The sequence below is a fragment of the Castanea sativa genome, chromosome 2, assembly GCF_040712315.1.
Source record: "Castanea sativa cultivar Marrone di Chiusa Pesio chromosome 2, ASM4071231v1".
NCBI classification, from domain to species: Eukaryota; Viridiplantae; Streptophyta; class Magnoliopsida; order Fagales; family Fagaceae; genus Castanea; species Castanea sativa.
Window position 1 is genome coordinate 15,216,561 of NC_134014.1, and position 17,453 is coordinate 15,234,013.

The 17,453-nt window shown below is 34.0% G+C and overlaps 2 protein-coding genes across 2 annotated transcripts; one reads left to right on the top strand and one right to left on the bottom strand.

Moving 5' to 3' along the window:
* Nucleotides 1-242: 242 nt before the first annotated feature.
* Nucleotides 243-5,228, top strand: LOC142623256 (putative GTP diphosphokinase CRSH, chloroplastic). The gene is given in 5 exon segments (XM_075796649.1): nucleotides 243-725; nucleotides 2,404-3,336; nucleotides 4,060-4,344; nucleotides 4,949-5,050; nucleotides 5,052-5,228. Coding segments are annotated over 5 exon segments (1,755 nt in total). The 5' UTR covers nucleotides 243-326; the 3' UTR covers nucleotides 5,088-5,228.
* A 1,550-nt stretch (nucleotides 5,229-6,778) lies between these two features.
* On the bottom strand, nucleotides 6,779-13,229 carry LOC142626181 (CBL-interacting serine/threonine-protein kinase 1). The gene is made up of 12 exons (XM_075799977.1): nucleotides 12,735-13,229; nucleotides 12,304-12,366; nucleotides 9,996-10,067; nucleotides 9,088-9,195; nucleotides 8,887-8,967; nucleotides 8,445-8,624; nucleotides 8,110-8,322; nucleotides 7,923-8,027; nucleotides 7,668-7,784; nucleotides 7,402-7,467; nucleotides 7,201-7,275; nucleotides 6,779-7,107 (listed from the first exon to the last, which is right to left on the bottom strand). The coding sequence occupies exons 1-12, from the start codon at nucleotides 12,921-12,923 to the stop codon at nucleotides 7,039-7,041; spliced, it is 1,338 nt and encodes a 445-aa protein (XP_075656092.1). The 5' UTR covers nucleotides 12,924-13,229; the 3' UTR covers nucleotides 6,779-7,038.
* Between the last annotated feature and the right edge of the window lie 4,224 nt (nucleotides 13,230-17,453).

Genomic DNA, 17,453 nt, shown 5'->3' on the forward strand with positions numbered 1-17,453 from the left:
TTGAAATAGTTATAATATGCTATTAATTTTATAACTCGAAATATTCTCTTTTAAATTATGCGCTTTGTGAATGGAGAGTACTAATTAAGGCTTTTGTCAAATGACAGTTAAATTAGGTGGTGTTGTAAAATTGTGGATGAATATTATCGATTAAAGTGGAATTTTACATGATTTTAATTTGTTAAAAAAAAAGAAAAAAAAGTAGATATTTATTACGAATGATCATAGCTTGCACATATAAAAGAAGGGAACACGTGATTGGAGAGAGCGTAAAGTGTGAGTGAGTGGTGGACGTTGTTATTGTTGTAGCTGACTTGCCGTTATCAATGGAGCTCTTCTGCTCGCAAGACCCAACCTCCAAGATAATACCTTTACCAAATCATCACACTCGCACCCGCATATTCACTCGGATTAATCCAAGAGTGACTGGTCCTGGTGGTCGACGGCGTAGCAGCCGCCGTAGTGGGTGGTTGGTGAGAGCAGAGGTAGCGGCTGCGACGGCGCTGGTGGAGCAGACCGGAGGTAAGATGGTGGTGGAGCTAGTCGGAGCTTTCAACGAGCTGACGGAGAGGACAAAGAAAGTACAGTCGAGCAGCTCCTCTAACATACTGTTCAAGTCTCTCAAGCTCTCTCTCCCAATCTTCCACACCTTGCCTCTCGCTCCTGATGGCCGCTCTTCTCTCTCCAAGGCTCTGTCTTTAGCTCTTCTTCTTGCTGACCTTCAGGTACACTTGCCCATTTTGCTAATTGTTAATTACTTCAACATTATATGTTTCAAAAGTTTATGATTTTTGTTTTAGCATTAGATCTATGTTAAACATTAAGAAAGCTAGTTAGCTAAGGTATAAGAAATGAAGCAAAAGTTGGGATAAATTTTAATTTAAATTTATCATGCTGTACCTGGTACTGGGTTTGAACCCTGTCTCTAAATCCCACTTGTTAGCCCAAATTTAGCCATTTCGTGAAGCTGAGTGTTAAAATTTAGAATAACAGTTTAACAATAGTTGCAAGTGATTACATCCAAATTGCTTCAACATTTTAAGTTCTCTATTAACTGAATTAAATGTTTTGGTGTGTACTTCAATCAAAAACTAATTTTTAGGAAAATGTTAGAGCTTGGTTTTTGTTGGGGCCTTTTTGTTGCCTGGACACACGTCACATTTAGATAAGTCAACTGTTAGATTTGGGTCTTTGCTATCATTGTGTTTTCTCTTGGGCAATAAAAAAATGTAATGGGTGAGGAAAGTGGAGAATAATGAAGATAGATTATTCTTCGAAGAGATAACATGGCTGCATTATATTTAATCATCCTTGGAAAAGATAACATTGTTTATGCTTTATTGGTCAATGCAAAAATGCATTTGAATTTAATTGGGGAACCTAATGTACTTCATCTATAGAATTATACCTAAGTTTTGCCCTTCACCTTAATAGTCAATAAATGAGAAAAGAAATTTCTTAGGTGAGAAGGGGAAATAAGACATTCTACTTGTTCTGCTAAATGTGAGGAAGACTTAATTCTGATTCTGCTGAATGTAAGAAACAGAGTTTTCTTATCAGAGATTAGTGAAGACCGAAATTTTTGGTGGAGGTGTGTTCATTGCCTGCCAATTACCTCTCCTAGACCTTGCAAAAGTGAGAGCCTTGTGTACTAAATACGACATTTTGTGTTAATGCCCTTGCTTTATACTATATTTTGCTTGTTATGATAACTTGGGGGTGCTGTAAACATCCCTTAGAAAGAAGGAAGAATTTGTTTTAAGCAGTGGAGTGGGTAATAGTAGAATCTGTGCATAGGGCAGTGAAGTTTATAGGAGGTCGAGCTGGTTCTATTTTGTGCTAAACAAGGCAATTTGGTTAAGCCAGTTCAATTAGGTTTGTTGCTACAAAATGAACAACAGTTCTTAGAGCTACTAAGCTTGTGGGTTCAGGAAAAGAAACATTAATTTGATGAAGCCAACATTAATTGCAGATTTGGAGTTGGCATGAGTTTTTATTCAGCAGGTATAAATGTCTTCCCTGTGCTGCTGTGCATTTAGCTTTTTGTATGGCACGCCTAATGTGGGCTCATGGCTTGCAAACACTCGTAGCCCATTTGCAAGACTTCCCATGTAGCCCATTTGCAAGACTTCCCATAAAGCCCAAAATTGGTGAAGAAAAAGTTCTCTTTCACCCTCCATGCCATAAGTCTCACACTTTTCCCTTGAATTTGTACATGGATTTAATATAGCACACAAAAAAGTGTCGTCAACTGTTTTTAGTCTGTTCTTTTTTCTTTCTTACTTTTAGGTTGATTCAATGATTTACCCTTGCCAAATTGCCTCTGGCTTATCTTTTATTAGGTGAATTCCAAGCCATTTTATTCTCATCTGTTTAGAATGTTCACAGTTGATATGATTGCAGATGGATGCAGAAGTTATTGCGGCTGGCATATTGAGAGAAGTTCTGGAGGTTGGTGCAGTATCCATATTTCAAGTGAGAGATCGGATAAGTGCTGGTACTGCTCATCTATTGCATGAAAGCTTGCGTGTGAAGAATATCTCTTCAAAAGTTGAAGATTTGGATGATGAAAGTGCTGTTGCTTTAAGAAAGTTCTGCTTGACATACTATGACATCAGGGCTGTGATTCTAGACTTGGCTCTCAAGCTAGATACGATGAGGCATCTTGATTACCTGCCAAGATATCAACAGCAAATGATATCTCTTGAGGTTATGAAGATACATGCCCCTTTAGCTCATGCTGTGGGAACTAACTTTTTATCATTGGAGCTAGAGGATCTCTCGTTCAGATACTTGTTTCCTTATTCATACCTTTATCTTGATACATGGTTACAAAGTCACGAGACAGGAAGTAAGCCTCTAATTGATATATACAGGGAACAGCTGCTTGTATCCTTAAAGACGGATTCCTTGTTAGCAGAAATGATGGATGATGTCTCGGTCAAAGGTCGCCATAAAAGTCGTTATAGCACAATGAAGAAGCTCTTGAGAGATGGTCGGAAGCCAGAAGAGGTTAATGATGTTCTAGGATTGCGAGTCATATTGAAGCCTAGATCTGGAGTTGATATGTCAGATGCGGGTGAGAGAGCATGCTACAGGACACGTGAAATCATCCAGTCTTTGTGGAAAGAGATGCCTCACCGGACAAAAGACTATATTGCCAAGCCAAAAGCTAATGGATATAGGAGTTTACACATGACAGTTGATGTGAGTGAGAGTTGCAGGACTAGACCGCTTATGGAGATACAAATACGGACAACAGAGATGGATATGTTGGCAGTCGGTGGAACAGCATCCCATTCACTGTACAAAGGTGGTCTTACTGATCCAGAAGAGGTTAGTTTTTGTTATACAATTGAAGTCCACTCTTTGTTTTATAACCATTTTATAATACACATCATCACCCAAATTAAGAGAAGATTATAAAGATTGGAAAATCCACTATTTGGCTGTGGTAAATTGGACTGTGATACTTGTAAATGATGGTGAGGTACATCCATCTAAACATATATGAGATGCAATTCCTAGTATTATTATTCATATTAAAAGAGGAAGAAGCAGTCCTATCCTTAAAAAACTAGGCACCTTGGAGCTGTGAAAGGCATAGGAAGCATGAACCTAACCACTTTATTCTGAGTTCATGGAGGTAAATCCAGCCACCATGATCCCAACCTGAAGCTAAGACATGAATTTGGTCCAATCCTTTAACCACTTATTTTCTTGTTCTCGTTGAGGTTCTAGTACCTTCTTCTTGGAACTAGGTTAACACTAGTCAGATCTCCTGCTTGTTGTTCCTCTTGATTTTCTTTAGAGTCCTTATTCATTTCACCTGTTTTGTGAATTAGTTTCCCCATAGAATTCTACACTCTATTCAATACATGGGAAGTAGGGAGAAGGGAAAGCTGGGATTGACTTACTTTATGAGCATTTATGCTCTTAGCAATACAAACTTTCTATATTAGTCAAGTGAATGAAGATTCTAACTCAGAATTACTTTATGTAAATTTTCTTCATCCGCCATGTAAGAGGAAATTGATTTAGTCATTTCTTGATGCTCAGGCTAGGCGGCTCAAGGCGATAATGATGGCTGCAGCTGAATTTGCAGAATTGCGCCTTAAAGATTTTCCATCCACAAATCATAAAGGCATTGAGATTGACCACAGAAATCATGTATTCCGCCTTCTTGACAAGAATGGAGATGGTCGGATCAGCATTGAGGAACTTATGGAAGTGATGGAAGAGCTTGGTGCCCCAGGCGAAGATGCCTGCGAGATGATGCAGCTTCTTGATTCAAATAGTGATGGTTCTCTGAGTTCTGATGAATTTGATTTGTTTCAAAAACAGGTGAATGCTGATATCTGTTATTATTCTAGTAACCATGAAGCCTACATCACAAGAAATACCTCCTCCCCCTCTTCCCCCCCCCCCCCCCCCCCCCTCGTTTTCCTTGTTCTACTCTCTCTACTCATTGATAACACTGCATTTAGATGCTTGTTAAAATAATCGTTATTGTATTTATCCTGAAACACCGCGTTTAGGGTGAGACTTTTGAGAGTGAAGAGATGTTAACATAAGGTCAGGATATGATGATAACACTCTGTTACCAAATTGCAAATGGTGGACATGCTTGATGATAAAGTCATCTATTATTTTTCTTAAGCTTTGAAAGTTGGGTCTTTGTCATACACATTAATTGCAAAAGATGTTGATTGTGGCAGGATCCTTCATTTACTTGTTTTACATTCTATGATTTTGGGTGTTTACTTTTCCTTGTCTTCTTTTTGTATTAACTTCCCGGAATTTCAGATATTTCATTTTTGTTTTGGCCTGAATTGCAGTTGAAAATAATATGTGAAGTTGCTTGACTTTGTCTCGATATATCTTAACACTGTCCGGATTGGTTGACTTTCTCTCTGTCTATTTATTATTTTCATCCTTGTTTTGGCAGGTTGAACTTATGCGTAATTTAGAGGACAAAGATGATGAATACAAGATCAAGTTGAATGAAAAGCTCCAAATGGCAGACAACAGTGGGTTAATTCAGGTATATAGTTAGCAAAGAGCTTGGCAACCGGCTTGCAAATTAGACTTGCCTGCATCTTGCTGAAGGCTGCCTTGCAAATTTTATGCTTTGAAGGTTGTGTATGTACCATATTCAATGTGAATATATTGTTTGTATATTGTACATAATGAAATTCTCATGTAACATAAGATTGTTCCAGGTGTAATGATAGAACCTGCTATACTAATAGCCTTATAGGTCAAATAAAAGCCAACTTTCCTCATCATAAATGATAATAAGTCACATCTTAAAAGCAGCAGGACCAACATTTGTTAAGCCATAGCTCTAAAATACAAATTCAATCAAATTCTACAAAGGGAGAAAAAATCTCAATTGGAGGAGAACATAGTTACAACTTACAATTAGAAAAATGCTTTTCTTTAGAAAGATTCCTTACATTATCACCCAAAGAAAAAAAAAAGTTCTTTAAACTTATAAGTGAAATGAAGGTGAATGATTATATGGGCAAATGCAACTGTAAAGATGGCCAAAATGGGTTGGGTTTTAGTGAGTTTTCTGATGCAACTAAACCAAACATGATCCTATTGTGTCCTATTGTGTATTTAAAACAATTTTAAAAAATTTAAAATTCAGATAAATAGTATTTTAGATATTTTAGATGTTCAATTTTAGGTTAACAGATCTAATTTGGCCCAACTCATGTTAAGATAAATTGGCTGGTTTGGGTTTTTCAAATATAGATTTGTTCGGGATGAAACTCCTAAAATTTAATAGGATTCCATACGGTTTGATATGCAGTATGAAGCATGGGTGCAGATATAGGTACGGGTGAGATGTAAGACTCGGCAATTTTTGAAAAAGTAAGGTGCGGGTGTGACGATTAAAAAATTATTTTTTATATTTTTTATATATTGCTAAGCATACATTTTCACATTATATAAATATATACTAATTTAAGAGCAATAGTAGATAATAACTAAAACATGATGTTCATTAATTAGAATACAACCCACAAGTTTGAAACTAAAACATTCCATGATGAAGAGATTGAGACTGAGAGATGAAGAGTGAGCTTGGGCAGTGAGGCAAACAAGAGATTCTGACTTCTGAGTGGCCATGGGTTAGGGAGTGAGAGGGGAGATAGAGAGTGAGATAATGAGAGAGGCAGTAAGCAAAGAGCTCAAAGTTCAAAACAGTGAGTTTTGCATAATTTTTTTTTTACTAGAATTTCGACATTATTCAAAGTCAATTTCGCCTTGATTCAGCCATTTTCAACTTGTTTTGGCTAGTTTCGGCAGTCAGTCGATACAATTCGATTTGGCTTGAATCAGCGCGAATCGGCTCAGTTTGGCACAAATTTGGCTTGAATTAGCACGAATCCATAAACAGGAAAAAAAAAGTGATGCGACATGAATGCGTAGTTAGTGGCATTGACCACTACATGCCACATCGGTGCGCGTCGGGTGCGGGTGTGGCGGCCCTGGAGCCGCACTCGTGCTTTCTAGGATTTGCACTAGTTTTTAGAAGGTTTGTGCTTGGAAATTCTTTTTCCATCCTAAACCAAACCCATTGCCATTTTTAGGCCATTAGCGAATGGAGAATATGTTGCTTCGGCTTGCATGCAGGCTCCATGAAACCAAGAATATGAGTCAAACTCAAATGCTAGATCATCTTAGAGACAGAATTATTTGAAGTTAAACTGAGAGATTCTTTTAGAACCAAAAATTCCGAGTAAAATCCATTTGGAAACACGACTATAAACAAACAAAAGAATATTATAAAAATTGGTGTTTTACTTTTACACTGCCAACATCATGTATGGCTTCCAACATTATTGGTTCTACCCACCTATACAACTTGAATATTACCGTGCTATTTGTAATACACTGACATATCTACTCACTTATGATGTAATAGAGAACAAAAAAAATCACAAACTACATTTTTCTAGATTCGAAGTACAATACACAAGGCTTGTAATGTTGCCTGAGCCAACAAACAACGTTATTCACACTTCACACTCCTGTGGTCAACAGCTCTTGGCTAGGCTGAACTCCTAAATCATTTGCTAGCTTTTTACACAGCTGCAATATCAAACATAAGAATTAACTAAGGAAATGTGTGCCTGTATGAGAGAGAGAGAGAGAGAGAGAGAGAGAGAGAGAGAGAGAGAGTACCTGTCTATAAACTGAAGAATCTCCATACGCTTTTCTTAATTCAACTACAAATAAGGATGAACTAATCTCAAAAACCTGACACAGTTACACAGAAAATGGTGAGACAATTGGCAACTATATATTATAAATGGATTAGAATGCCATGCAAGTATACATTTGTTTCTTCAAGAACAAAATCATTCAAGTTTTACAATCACTCACCTCTGCTGCTACTGAAAGACTACCCAAGCTTTTCTGCCCCTTATTGTGCTCTTGCACCACTTTTAACTAGAAGAAGTGAAAGGTGGACAGAACAATCAGGCATCATTATAAACATTGTATTTCAGAAATAGCTAGCCAATTCTGGCATTGACATTTAGAGCTCCCATATGCTATTTCTAGCACATGACAAGACAATGAGGGTACAATGATGCTGTCCTCCATGATCAAGAGAAAAGAGTCTTTGAAATAGTAGCAAGAAACCTTACCCTTCCATTTTTCTTCAAAACACGAAATCCCATCTCTGTAACAGTATCCTCAATCTTCTCGAGTAAATCCTTAGCAGAGTGATTGGATGTAAATCTGATCTTCCTCTCAGAGACATCCTAAATTAACACAAGAATGTGCATACAAGGTAGTCAGAATTTCTGAGCTACTTGTCTATTACAGTAATAATATTGATTTAATGAATCAAAGATATGGACTTTTAAAATTAACTGCTGCCTTTTGGCTTTCATTCCCACCTCTTTCTCAAAGAAGCCAGAGAGGTCTAAGCAGGAAGACATTCCAATCAACTGGAAGGCATTGATGAGAGTGGGCGAGCATGGACTCTTCTCTGCTTCAGATGGCTATATTACAAGAATAAATAGTTAAGGATCAAGATACACCCAAAGGGGGTGCACAAAGGTATAAGAATTTCCAAGCTCATACCACTTCATGTATCGAGAATGCTTCATCATCGATGTATATATCTTCTTCTTCATCATCGGGATTTGCAGGAGTATAGTCCTGCTTAAACCACTCATCTGCTTTGATACCTGCCATTGTTATCCGGCTAACAGGATTTGGATCAAGAATTCTCTTTATCATGTTATGGGCGCCTTGTGACAACCATTTTGGTATCTGAGCATCCCCCTTGACTATCTGAAATCCCTCAAAAGGGATAAATGTGTAAAAATCCGAGTTAATGAGATTTTAATAGAACATTTAGCCATAGGACCATATAAAAGGGGGATCCCAATAGATCAAAGACAAATTCTCCATACCTTTTGATAGAGAACTGCAAGATTTCTATCATCAAAAGGAAGATATCCTGTGAGAATTACATACAAGATAACACCACAGGACCATACATCTGAGGTGGCACCGTCATACCCTCTGTTAGCAAGAATCTCAGGAGCAACATAGTTGGGACTTCCACAGGTTGTGTGCAGTAAGCCGTCATCCTGGTATTTTCAGATAAAAACAAACATAGTGATTAATGACCGGACAAAAAAGTTTGCAACGCGTTTAAAAACACGATATTTTTTTACAACTTTTTATACTATTGCTAATATGGCTTGTTGTGGTTGGTGTATAATAAAAGTAGTATCAATGATGGACCCACATGAAAGTGACGTTGCTCCAATCACAACATACAGTTGTTAAGTTCTCTCTAGAATTACTCAAAAGTTTGTCATGAAAGCTAAGTTTAGAGTAGTTTTGTACCCTAAAATGCTGAGGTAAGGCACTCAGGCCAAAATCAGATATCTTTATGTTCCCTTTAGCATCAACTAGAACATTCTCGAGCTGCAATTAAGAAGTGCAAAAATTGTATTAGTATTACAAGCAGGAAAGTGTGATCATCTGGCAACAAAAGAATGTACATTGTTTAGGCTTCTTGGTATCAAGAAAAAGTTTTGAAATAACCTTGAGATCTCTGTGAAAAACGCCTTTAGTGTGGCAATAGCTTACTCCATCAATTAACTGTTGAAAGAGCTTCCTACCTTCGTCTTCTTTAAGCTTCCCCTTGGAAGCCTGTGTAATACATGACTAGTTTAGTAATGCTAAACCAAAATTTTGCATCTAGGTACACATAAAAGTGAATACAGAATTTTAGTAAAAAGAAAAGAATGAAAGTTTAGTCCATTTTCCAATTTGTTCCCTAGATTTTCAAAATTAGCAATCAAATTCTAACTCCATGTTCCAATTTGATCAATAAAGTTTCCCTTACTTTCCAGTTTGATCTTTAAAAGTTTCAAATGTTTTTTTTTATAAGTAAGTTTCAAATGTTGTAAAACGAATACATCTTTTTCTTCTTACATCCTCAAATTTTCCAACATTTTCTTATCGCCATATATGGAAATGAAAATTATTTAGCAAATTCAAGTTCAAAGAGTGATTTTTTTTCTTATTAAATTTCACATAAATTCAATGTGGTAATAGTGAGTCATCATGGTGGTTGCTTGGCATTTTTAATCAACCTAGACTACTAGAATGTAATTATTTTTGGCCACATAAACCTTTTTTATTTATTTATTTATTATTATAAACATACACAATCACAATGATGCTGGGAGCATCAAAACCAAATTCATTTGAGATTTTGTTTCTAAATTTGAAATTATTTGGTCATAATGCTCCCTGTATCACACAACACACATTAGTGTACAAAAATTAAGATGTGGACCAAATTGTATCGTCTAAACTTTAAGTATATGACTGCTATTTTTGAAATCCAATAACTAAATTAGAAAATGGAGCAAATTTGAAGGACCCAAAGTGATGTTTTGCCCAAAGATAAACTTTCAATACAGAGCATGGCTAAATATACTTACAATTCTGTCAAACAGTTCCCCTCCTTTCACATATTCTAAGACCATGTAAATCTTGGTTTTGCTTGCCAACACCTGCATAGTTGTTGTGATAATGCATAAGTAGGATAACATAATTTACAAGGTACTTGATTAATATAATGATGGGAATATAGGTGTATTGCATAAAGTACTATGACAGAGATTTAAAGGTTGTAAATTTATTATTCATGGGCTAACTCTATATGATTAGTTGTTGGTGCCAAATGGCTGGGTATCAGCTCTATAACGTGATCACCAAGAAATCTATACATAGCATAAGTGAAAGGAATAGTCAACAGGAAACTTACTACACATTGTGGTCCAAATATTCTTTCTAAACTAATCAATTTTATGTTCCTCAAATAGCATATACAAGGCAAAGCATGTGGCTGTATTTAGATTAGGTTCGATTTTATTCATGATATGCCAAGCAAGTCCAGCAAAAGGTGAAGCATTAAGCAAGTTCATATAAATGGCTCTGAACGTGACTAGAAATGATTCCAAAATAAAAAATACTATGTTAGGCTTTATTGGTTCAAGCAAAATATAATTTAGTTAACAACTTAACATGGGCAATACAATTTGTTACCAACTCAACATATGCAACATACATCAACACCAACTTTTATTGTGTTTCTCAAATAAACATAAAAACTTTTATTACTATTTTTTTTATAGGTACGAATGAAATTTCGGCATCCACTCATTATCACACTCAACACATTAATTGATTATAGTATTAATTAATTGTAGTGTGAACAGAATTTGAATCTCAAATATATCATTCAATTGCAACAAATTTCATTGGACGACACGTCAAACACCAATTTGGGTACTAATCTTATCCATCAAATTCAAACAAAAGGTAAGACACATCATGGGCCAATCTTAAGTTGGTTTGGAAAGTGGGTAAGTGGGTGTTTTTTTTTGTTTTGAGTAATCATACCAACCTGGTCCACCGACAAGAGCACCCACATGTAAAACGATTAATACATGTGTCTTGGTCGAGGTGGGTAGGTTCACTTGGTCTAGTTCAGGTCATTTCGCATTAGTGGACAATGACTTGGTAGACTATCCATACCGTTCATCAATATGACTTTGCTTACGGGCTCAGATTTCAGATCAGTCTGTGGCCAGACGATCAGGGTTGTATCAGGCTTTCATGTGACCCATCATGCAATCAAACTTCATAAAAAATTATTGGATGATGTATTGTCCCATCCGCTAATCTTCTCTTTTTTCTTTTTCTTTTTTCCACATAAAAAACCGGCTATCTTATCACATCTCATGTATTAGTATTAGACTGTGATTGTCATTTTTACAAAAACCAACCATTTTCCTATAAATAAATAAAAAACCAACCATTTTTCACATTAAAAAAAAATGACAAAACCATAAAATTTTATATAATTTTTATAACTTGTCATGTAACAAGTTATAAGTAGTAAAAATGTGATCATCTATTTGGGTTCACATTTTTGCCACGCATAACTTGCTATAAAAATTGTGTAAATTTTTTTATAGTTGTTTTAGTATTGCTCTAAATTGCAACAGGGACAATTGTGACAAAAATTATGTTTTTTTTTTAAATTTTTTATCTTTATTTTTATGTGTTGCTAAAATTTTGTTTTATATATTGGACATATGCATTTTCCTCGTGACAATATATATATATATATATATATATATTATAATCTTGTGAGACTTATATATTATACTTATAAAAGAGAAAATATATATAATAGGCATGACATAATGATTGATAGAATAATGTATATATCATGATATATCTCTTGACAATTGGCTAGTCATTCATATATAACAACTTCGTCACTGCCAACGAAAATGGTTATGTTCATGTGCAAGTTGGACTCACTAAAGAGGTAAAAGACAAACCCATCAAAAAAAAAAAAAAGAGGTAAAAGACAAATGTACGTAGGGATGTGCAAAAAAAGGTTCGAGATAAAAATAACAGTGTCCTGAAATTTGTTGGTTGAGACTTTAAAAAAATTACTGTTTATCTATTCTCTGGGTGTTACTGTTTGGGCTATAAATAATTAAGGAAGGATGCAAAATTTCAGGGATAGCGAATAAAAAATTAGTCAGTTTAGATTGCTAAAACAAACATTTAAAAATTAAAATCAGGAAGAACGCTATATTTGCCCCCCCGAGATTGATGGTACAATATAACAATATCTATTTTTTTTTTTCATTTTTTGTTTCTGGATGAAATCATGAAAATATAATCTTCAAGAAGAGAAAAAAAAAAAAAAAAGGGATTGTATTGTACCTCGTGTAATCTGACAACGTTAGGATGTTTGAGAACTTTCAAGGTGACAATTTCCCTCTTTATCTGCAACAACATTTAAACATTTGGGTAAAAAGTTCGAAACAAAAGTTTCAGAACTAATTCTGGGAGTGAAGGAATGAATGAATGAATGAACGAACTTTGTACATGATCATTTTGAAAATGGATCCCAGAAAGAAAGAAAGAAAGACATCTAAAAGGACAACCAAAACTCAATGGAACCCAATTATTTAAGGACCACAACAAAGGCACAAACTATGGTTTGGAAAGAGAATTTGGACTTGTACTGCATGCCCAATTGCCTATCTCACAAAAAAGAATAGAAGGGATCGAATATGGTATAAAATCAATAAAATTTTGAAATTTGAGGAATACCCATTATTCCATTAATGAAGAAAAGAACAGTAAAGAACCTGATCGGAGATCTTGAGTTGAATGATTTTGTTCTTCTCGAGGATTTTAACGGCAAAACATTGACCAGTTTCAATGTTCCTAGCAAATTTGACCTTTCCAAAATTGCCTTCTCCTAGAGTCCTTCCCAGCTCGTACTTGCCTAGTTGCATTCCCTTCTTCTCCAACCCCAACTCCTTCTTGCTCACCATATAACAAATCCCACAATCTCTCTGAGTTTCTGTGTGTGTGTGTCAAAGTCGATCACCTTCTTTTGATTCTTCCTTCGTTATATATATATATATATATATGGGTGAGTGATTCTACAAAGTCTACAAAATGAAAATAAACAAATATGCGAGGGTATGCTTCTCTGGCTTATTTATAATATACTAATAAATATGGCTGTGGAAAGTGGAAACGGTTAAAACAAATATATATTTGATCAATCGGTTATACTGTGAGTTTGAGAATAGAAGGAGTCGAAGTTAATGAAGAACGTTTAACTGGTTGTTGTTGTCTGTGTTCAGTTCTTTATTCAATTATTATAAAGAATCCAAACGCAGCCGCACAGCCTTTGCTGCTCTCCTTATCTTTCTGACTCTCAAATCTCAATCCCAATTGGATATATATACAAATATAATAGTAGTGTTTTTTTATTCCCTCTCTCTCTCTCTCTCAATCCTAATTAATTTTTTTTTTCTTTTTAATATAAATAGTAAACAAGTAAAATAGGTAACAGGAAATAATATCCTACACGGAATGCTGAAAAATCAAAGAATTCAATTCATGATCTTTTGGCATCTAACCGTACGTCACTGACCCAGAAGAAAGTGAAAAAAACCATTCTAGCTTTTTGGTACGACACTGGTCACACATGTTGTCTGCATAATCATTTTATCTCGCGCAGTTCACACGGGTTGTTTCGATTACTGTAACACGGTTTAATATTCATCCACTTGTAATTAGTATCCAACCACTTGTTTCAAAGATGTACAACTGGTCATTGCATGGATAATTCCAGAAGAAAATAGTATTTGTATTTGTAAATTGTGTATATATTGCATGGGATCCACATAAGCTAGCTATAGCTAGGAATAAACACACAAAAATGTTGTCTTTATACACGCATCATCCATGAATCAATCAAGGTTGGGTTCTGTATAAAAATACTATAAAAGAAAAGTTTTTGTTTATTTAGCAGACTAATCAAATTCAACCTTAGGTTAGATTTGATTATTATATAGAGCAAACTCAAATATAATTTTTTTTTTGAAAAATCTTATAAGTATTAAGTTCAATTTAAGTGTATATATATATATATATATATATATATATATATACATATATATGCTTACTAAATTATTTATATAAAAAAAAACCTTATTTAGACTTTGGTTTTGATTATATAATCCATAGAAGAGCCGTGGCCCTTTGGTGTTTGAAAATCCCCCTTCCCCTTTTATTTCTTTTGTGAAAAAATGAGAACAAACTTTAGCTACAAACTTAATTGGTTGTTGTTGAATGTTATAATTTTCACTAAAAAAATTAATATAAATGCATATTTTAAAATTTTAACTGCTAGATTGCATGTTTATTGTGTTCTCAACACACATGTTAAAGTTTGTCTCAATTGGATTTTATTTAATATTCGATCCATAAACTTATTTTTTATGCATAATTTTATATTACAAAAAATTTGAAATTTAAATATTTGATTGATAACATGACTATTGATTTTTGGTCTTTTGAAAATTTTGAAAGTATGAAAGATATAAGAAAAAAATATAATCTAATGGTGGATTTGTCAAAATTCACATCTAATAAAAAAAATATTGAGTAGAGTTATAACCTTAGGTTACAACTTACAACCAAGTTTGCTCCCAAAGTTTGTTATAAAATTTAACTAGTTATTATTGGTAATTACCACTTTAGATTTTTTTTAAGTGCTATATTAATGTAAATGACTAATGCATCATTTTTTCCTCTCTTATTACTATTATACCATACATAGCTCATTAAACCAAATGGTAAGATATTATGTTTCTAAAACTAGATAAGTTTATGACCTAATGCACTATTTGTTTTCCTCTTATTACTCTTATACAATCAGTAGATCATTAAATCAAAGCATATTTGAAGGATTAGCTGATGCAAGGTCAAGGGGATTTAGACAAACTCAACTTGGTAATGCATCGCAAAATAAAAAAGAAAGGTCCAGAAGATCTACGTGCCACTGGTGTGGTGTCGGCCCTAGGATCCTCCAACGCTAAAATTAGGCACCAAAATTCTCAATCTTTAGTAAATGTAGATTAGAAGTTTCTCATACCTAGAAAATATGGTAGGATTGTCTATTTTTGGGCTTCATGGGTTTTTACCTTGCTGATATTTTGCCCTTACGCTCTGTTTGTTTCGATGGAAAACTTTGTGTAAAGAAAGTTTTCCATATTTTCTAGTGTTTGGTAGCATAAAAAAAGATGAGTCAAAGGAAAACTATCTTTGGTCAATATAAAAAGTATGGTATTTTTAAAGATTGTTTTCCATTAAATTTTTTTGGAAAACAACTATATCTCAAAGTAAGCTAAATAAGGGAAGTTAGGAGGTTGTTTTTCAAGTCATTTAAAGTTGCTACCAAACATTAGAAAATGAGATAATTTTATAGAAAATACTTCTTGAAAAATGACTCGTTTTCTAGAAAATATCATTGCTGAAACAAATAGAGCGTTAGTAGCCATTTATCTTAATCTCCTTCCTTTTAGGGAGGTAAAATACTTATATAATCTCTTTATGGGAGGGGTTTGGATTACTTCCAATACTTTTTTAATTAAAATCTTCTTTTGTTTTAATGAGAAACTGTCATATTATCTATTAATTAAATAAAATGTGGAGATTAAAACCTACTACCACTTATCATTGTGTATTTAAAATAAAATGAGATTTCTAATTAAAAAAATATTAAAAGTAAGCCAAATCCTTGTGCGAGATACTTTATTTTTTTAGTGGTTATGATAAGAACCAGCTTGTTCTTATACTAAATTACTAATGGCTGATTTGGTAGTTTTTTGAGAGAATTAGGCCTCCTAGAGAAGATTAGAATGCTAGAGAAAGAAGGGAGCTAACAACGTAAGAAGAAGAAACTAGCATATTATTTTTGATATCCCCAATTAAAATCAAGAGTATCAATTAAAATTATCTATCCTGTTATACAATCTATTACGGTAACTAAAACCAGACAGCAATGTAACTAACATAACAGCACAACCGACACATTTCACATTTTCACCTCAGCAACATAACAAGTACCAGCTAGTACTTTGTCATCTCAGTGGCACAGCAACCAAGCTCCCACTCCTCTGTCAGGTTATCAATTTGAAAATTAAACTGGATATTAGTACTTGGAACGCGTTTGAGACGTGCTTATCTGAAAGGGATTATTTGAGATTTTAGCTTCTTCTTTTTTTAGTATTATTTATAAGTTTTATTATATTTTTTATACATTTATGAGTTTTATTGTATTATTAAATTAAATTTAACTTTTTTTTTCTCTATTTTTAACAAAAAGTTTTCAATTTTAACTAAATAAATTGTTTCAAAATAGACTCAATTTTCCTATCTCACTAGGTCTTATTGGTGACTGGACAAATTTATGTAACATCAATATTGTTCCTAAAAATATATACATAAACCTCTTTATTAAAAGTTTCTTTATTCCCATTTTAAAAAAAAAATCCTCTTCATTTTCCATAAACAAAATCTTTCTTTTCCCTAATTAGCTTTTCTATATAACATAATGTTTTCAAATTTCAAGGTAAATGTTTTTTTAACCTATCTTTTTTTTTTTTGTTGACAAATAAGAGTGTCCAAACCTCTTCAAGTATTTAACCGTTCCTTCGGAAATATACAATCCTCTCATCTACATGCACCAAGAGGAAGCTCATAAGAATGACCCCACGATGCTAGTAAGAGGTTTTAAACTCAGAATCTTATGAATATCATGACTCATAAGGCCTTATTAGGAACCACTAAGCCAACCCTTTAAGGTTTTTTCAAACCTACCTTAAACTATCTTCACGTTGTTAACTATTTTATACCATTGAATACCTAATACAATCATGGGTAGTAATTTTCCACTTATGACTTATCAAAACATTCTCACAATGGTTAGTATCTTGTCACGTGTGTATAATCCAAATGTTGTATGGAGATTCCATGCCCCTACCCGGGGTAGCTAGAAGTGTGGTTTGGCCAAGTATTTTCTTCCTCGACATAAATTACAATATAACGTGGATTTCGTGGACAAGAAAACGTGGAAGCTTCCTATTTCCCTATATATATATATATTGGACTGTGTCCTCTCATCTTGGCTAATCAATAGCTTATCTTAAAAAAATGTGTGTTTGAAAGTTGTGCTTTTGCTTATGAAGAATGGACATGGGATGTGATTGTGGTGGGTCGTCAAAACAGGTTTTCCCTTATTATCATGTGACACAACCTAATTAACTTGCGTCACTCCGTCAAAAAGATGACCTCCTTTTTTCTTTTCTTTTTTTCCACTATATTATATTGTATTACTTTTTTAGAGTTTAATGTTAAGGATATATAATTAAATTTATCTCAAAAAAAAAATATATATATATATATATATATATATGTGTGTGTGTGTGATTGAGCCGTCTCTTTTTTTTTTTTTTTAATGCTAAACTGATTGAGCTGTCTCTTTAATTCATTATTATTACCACTTT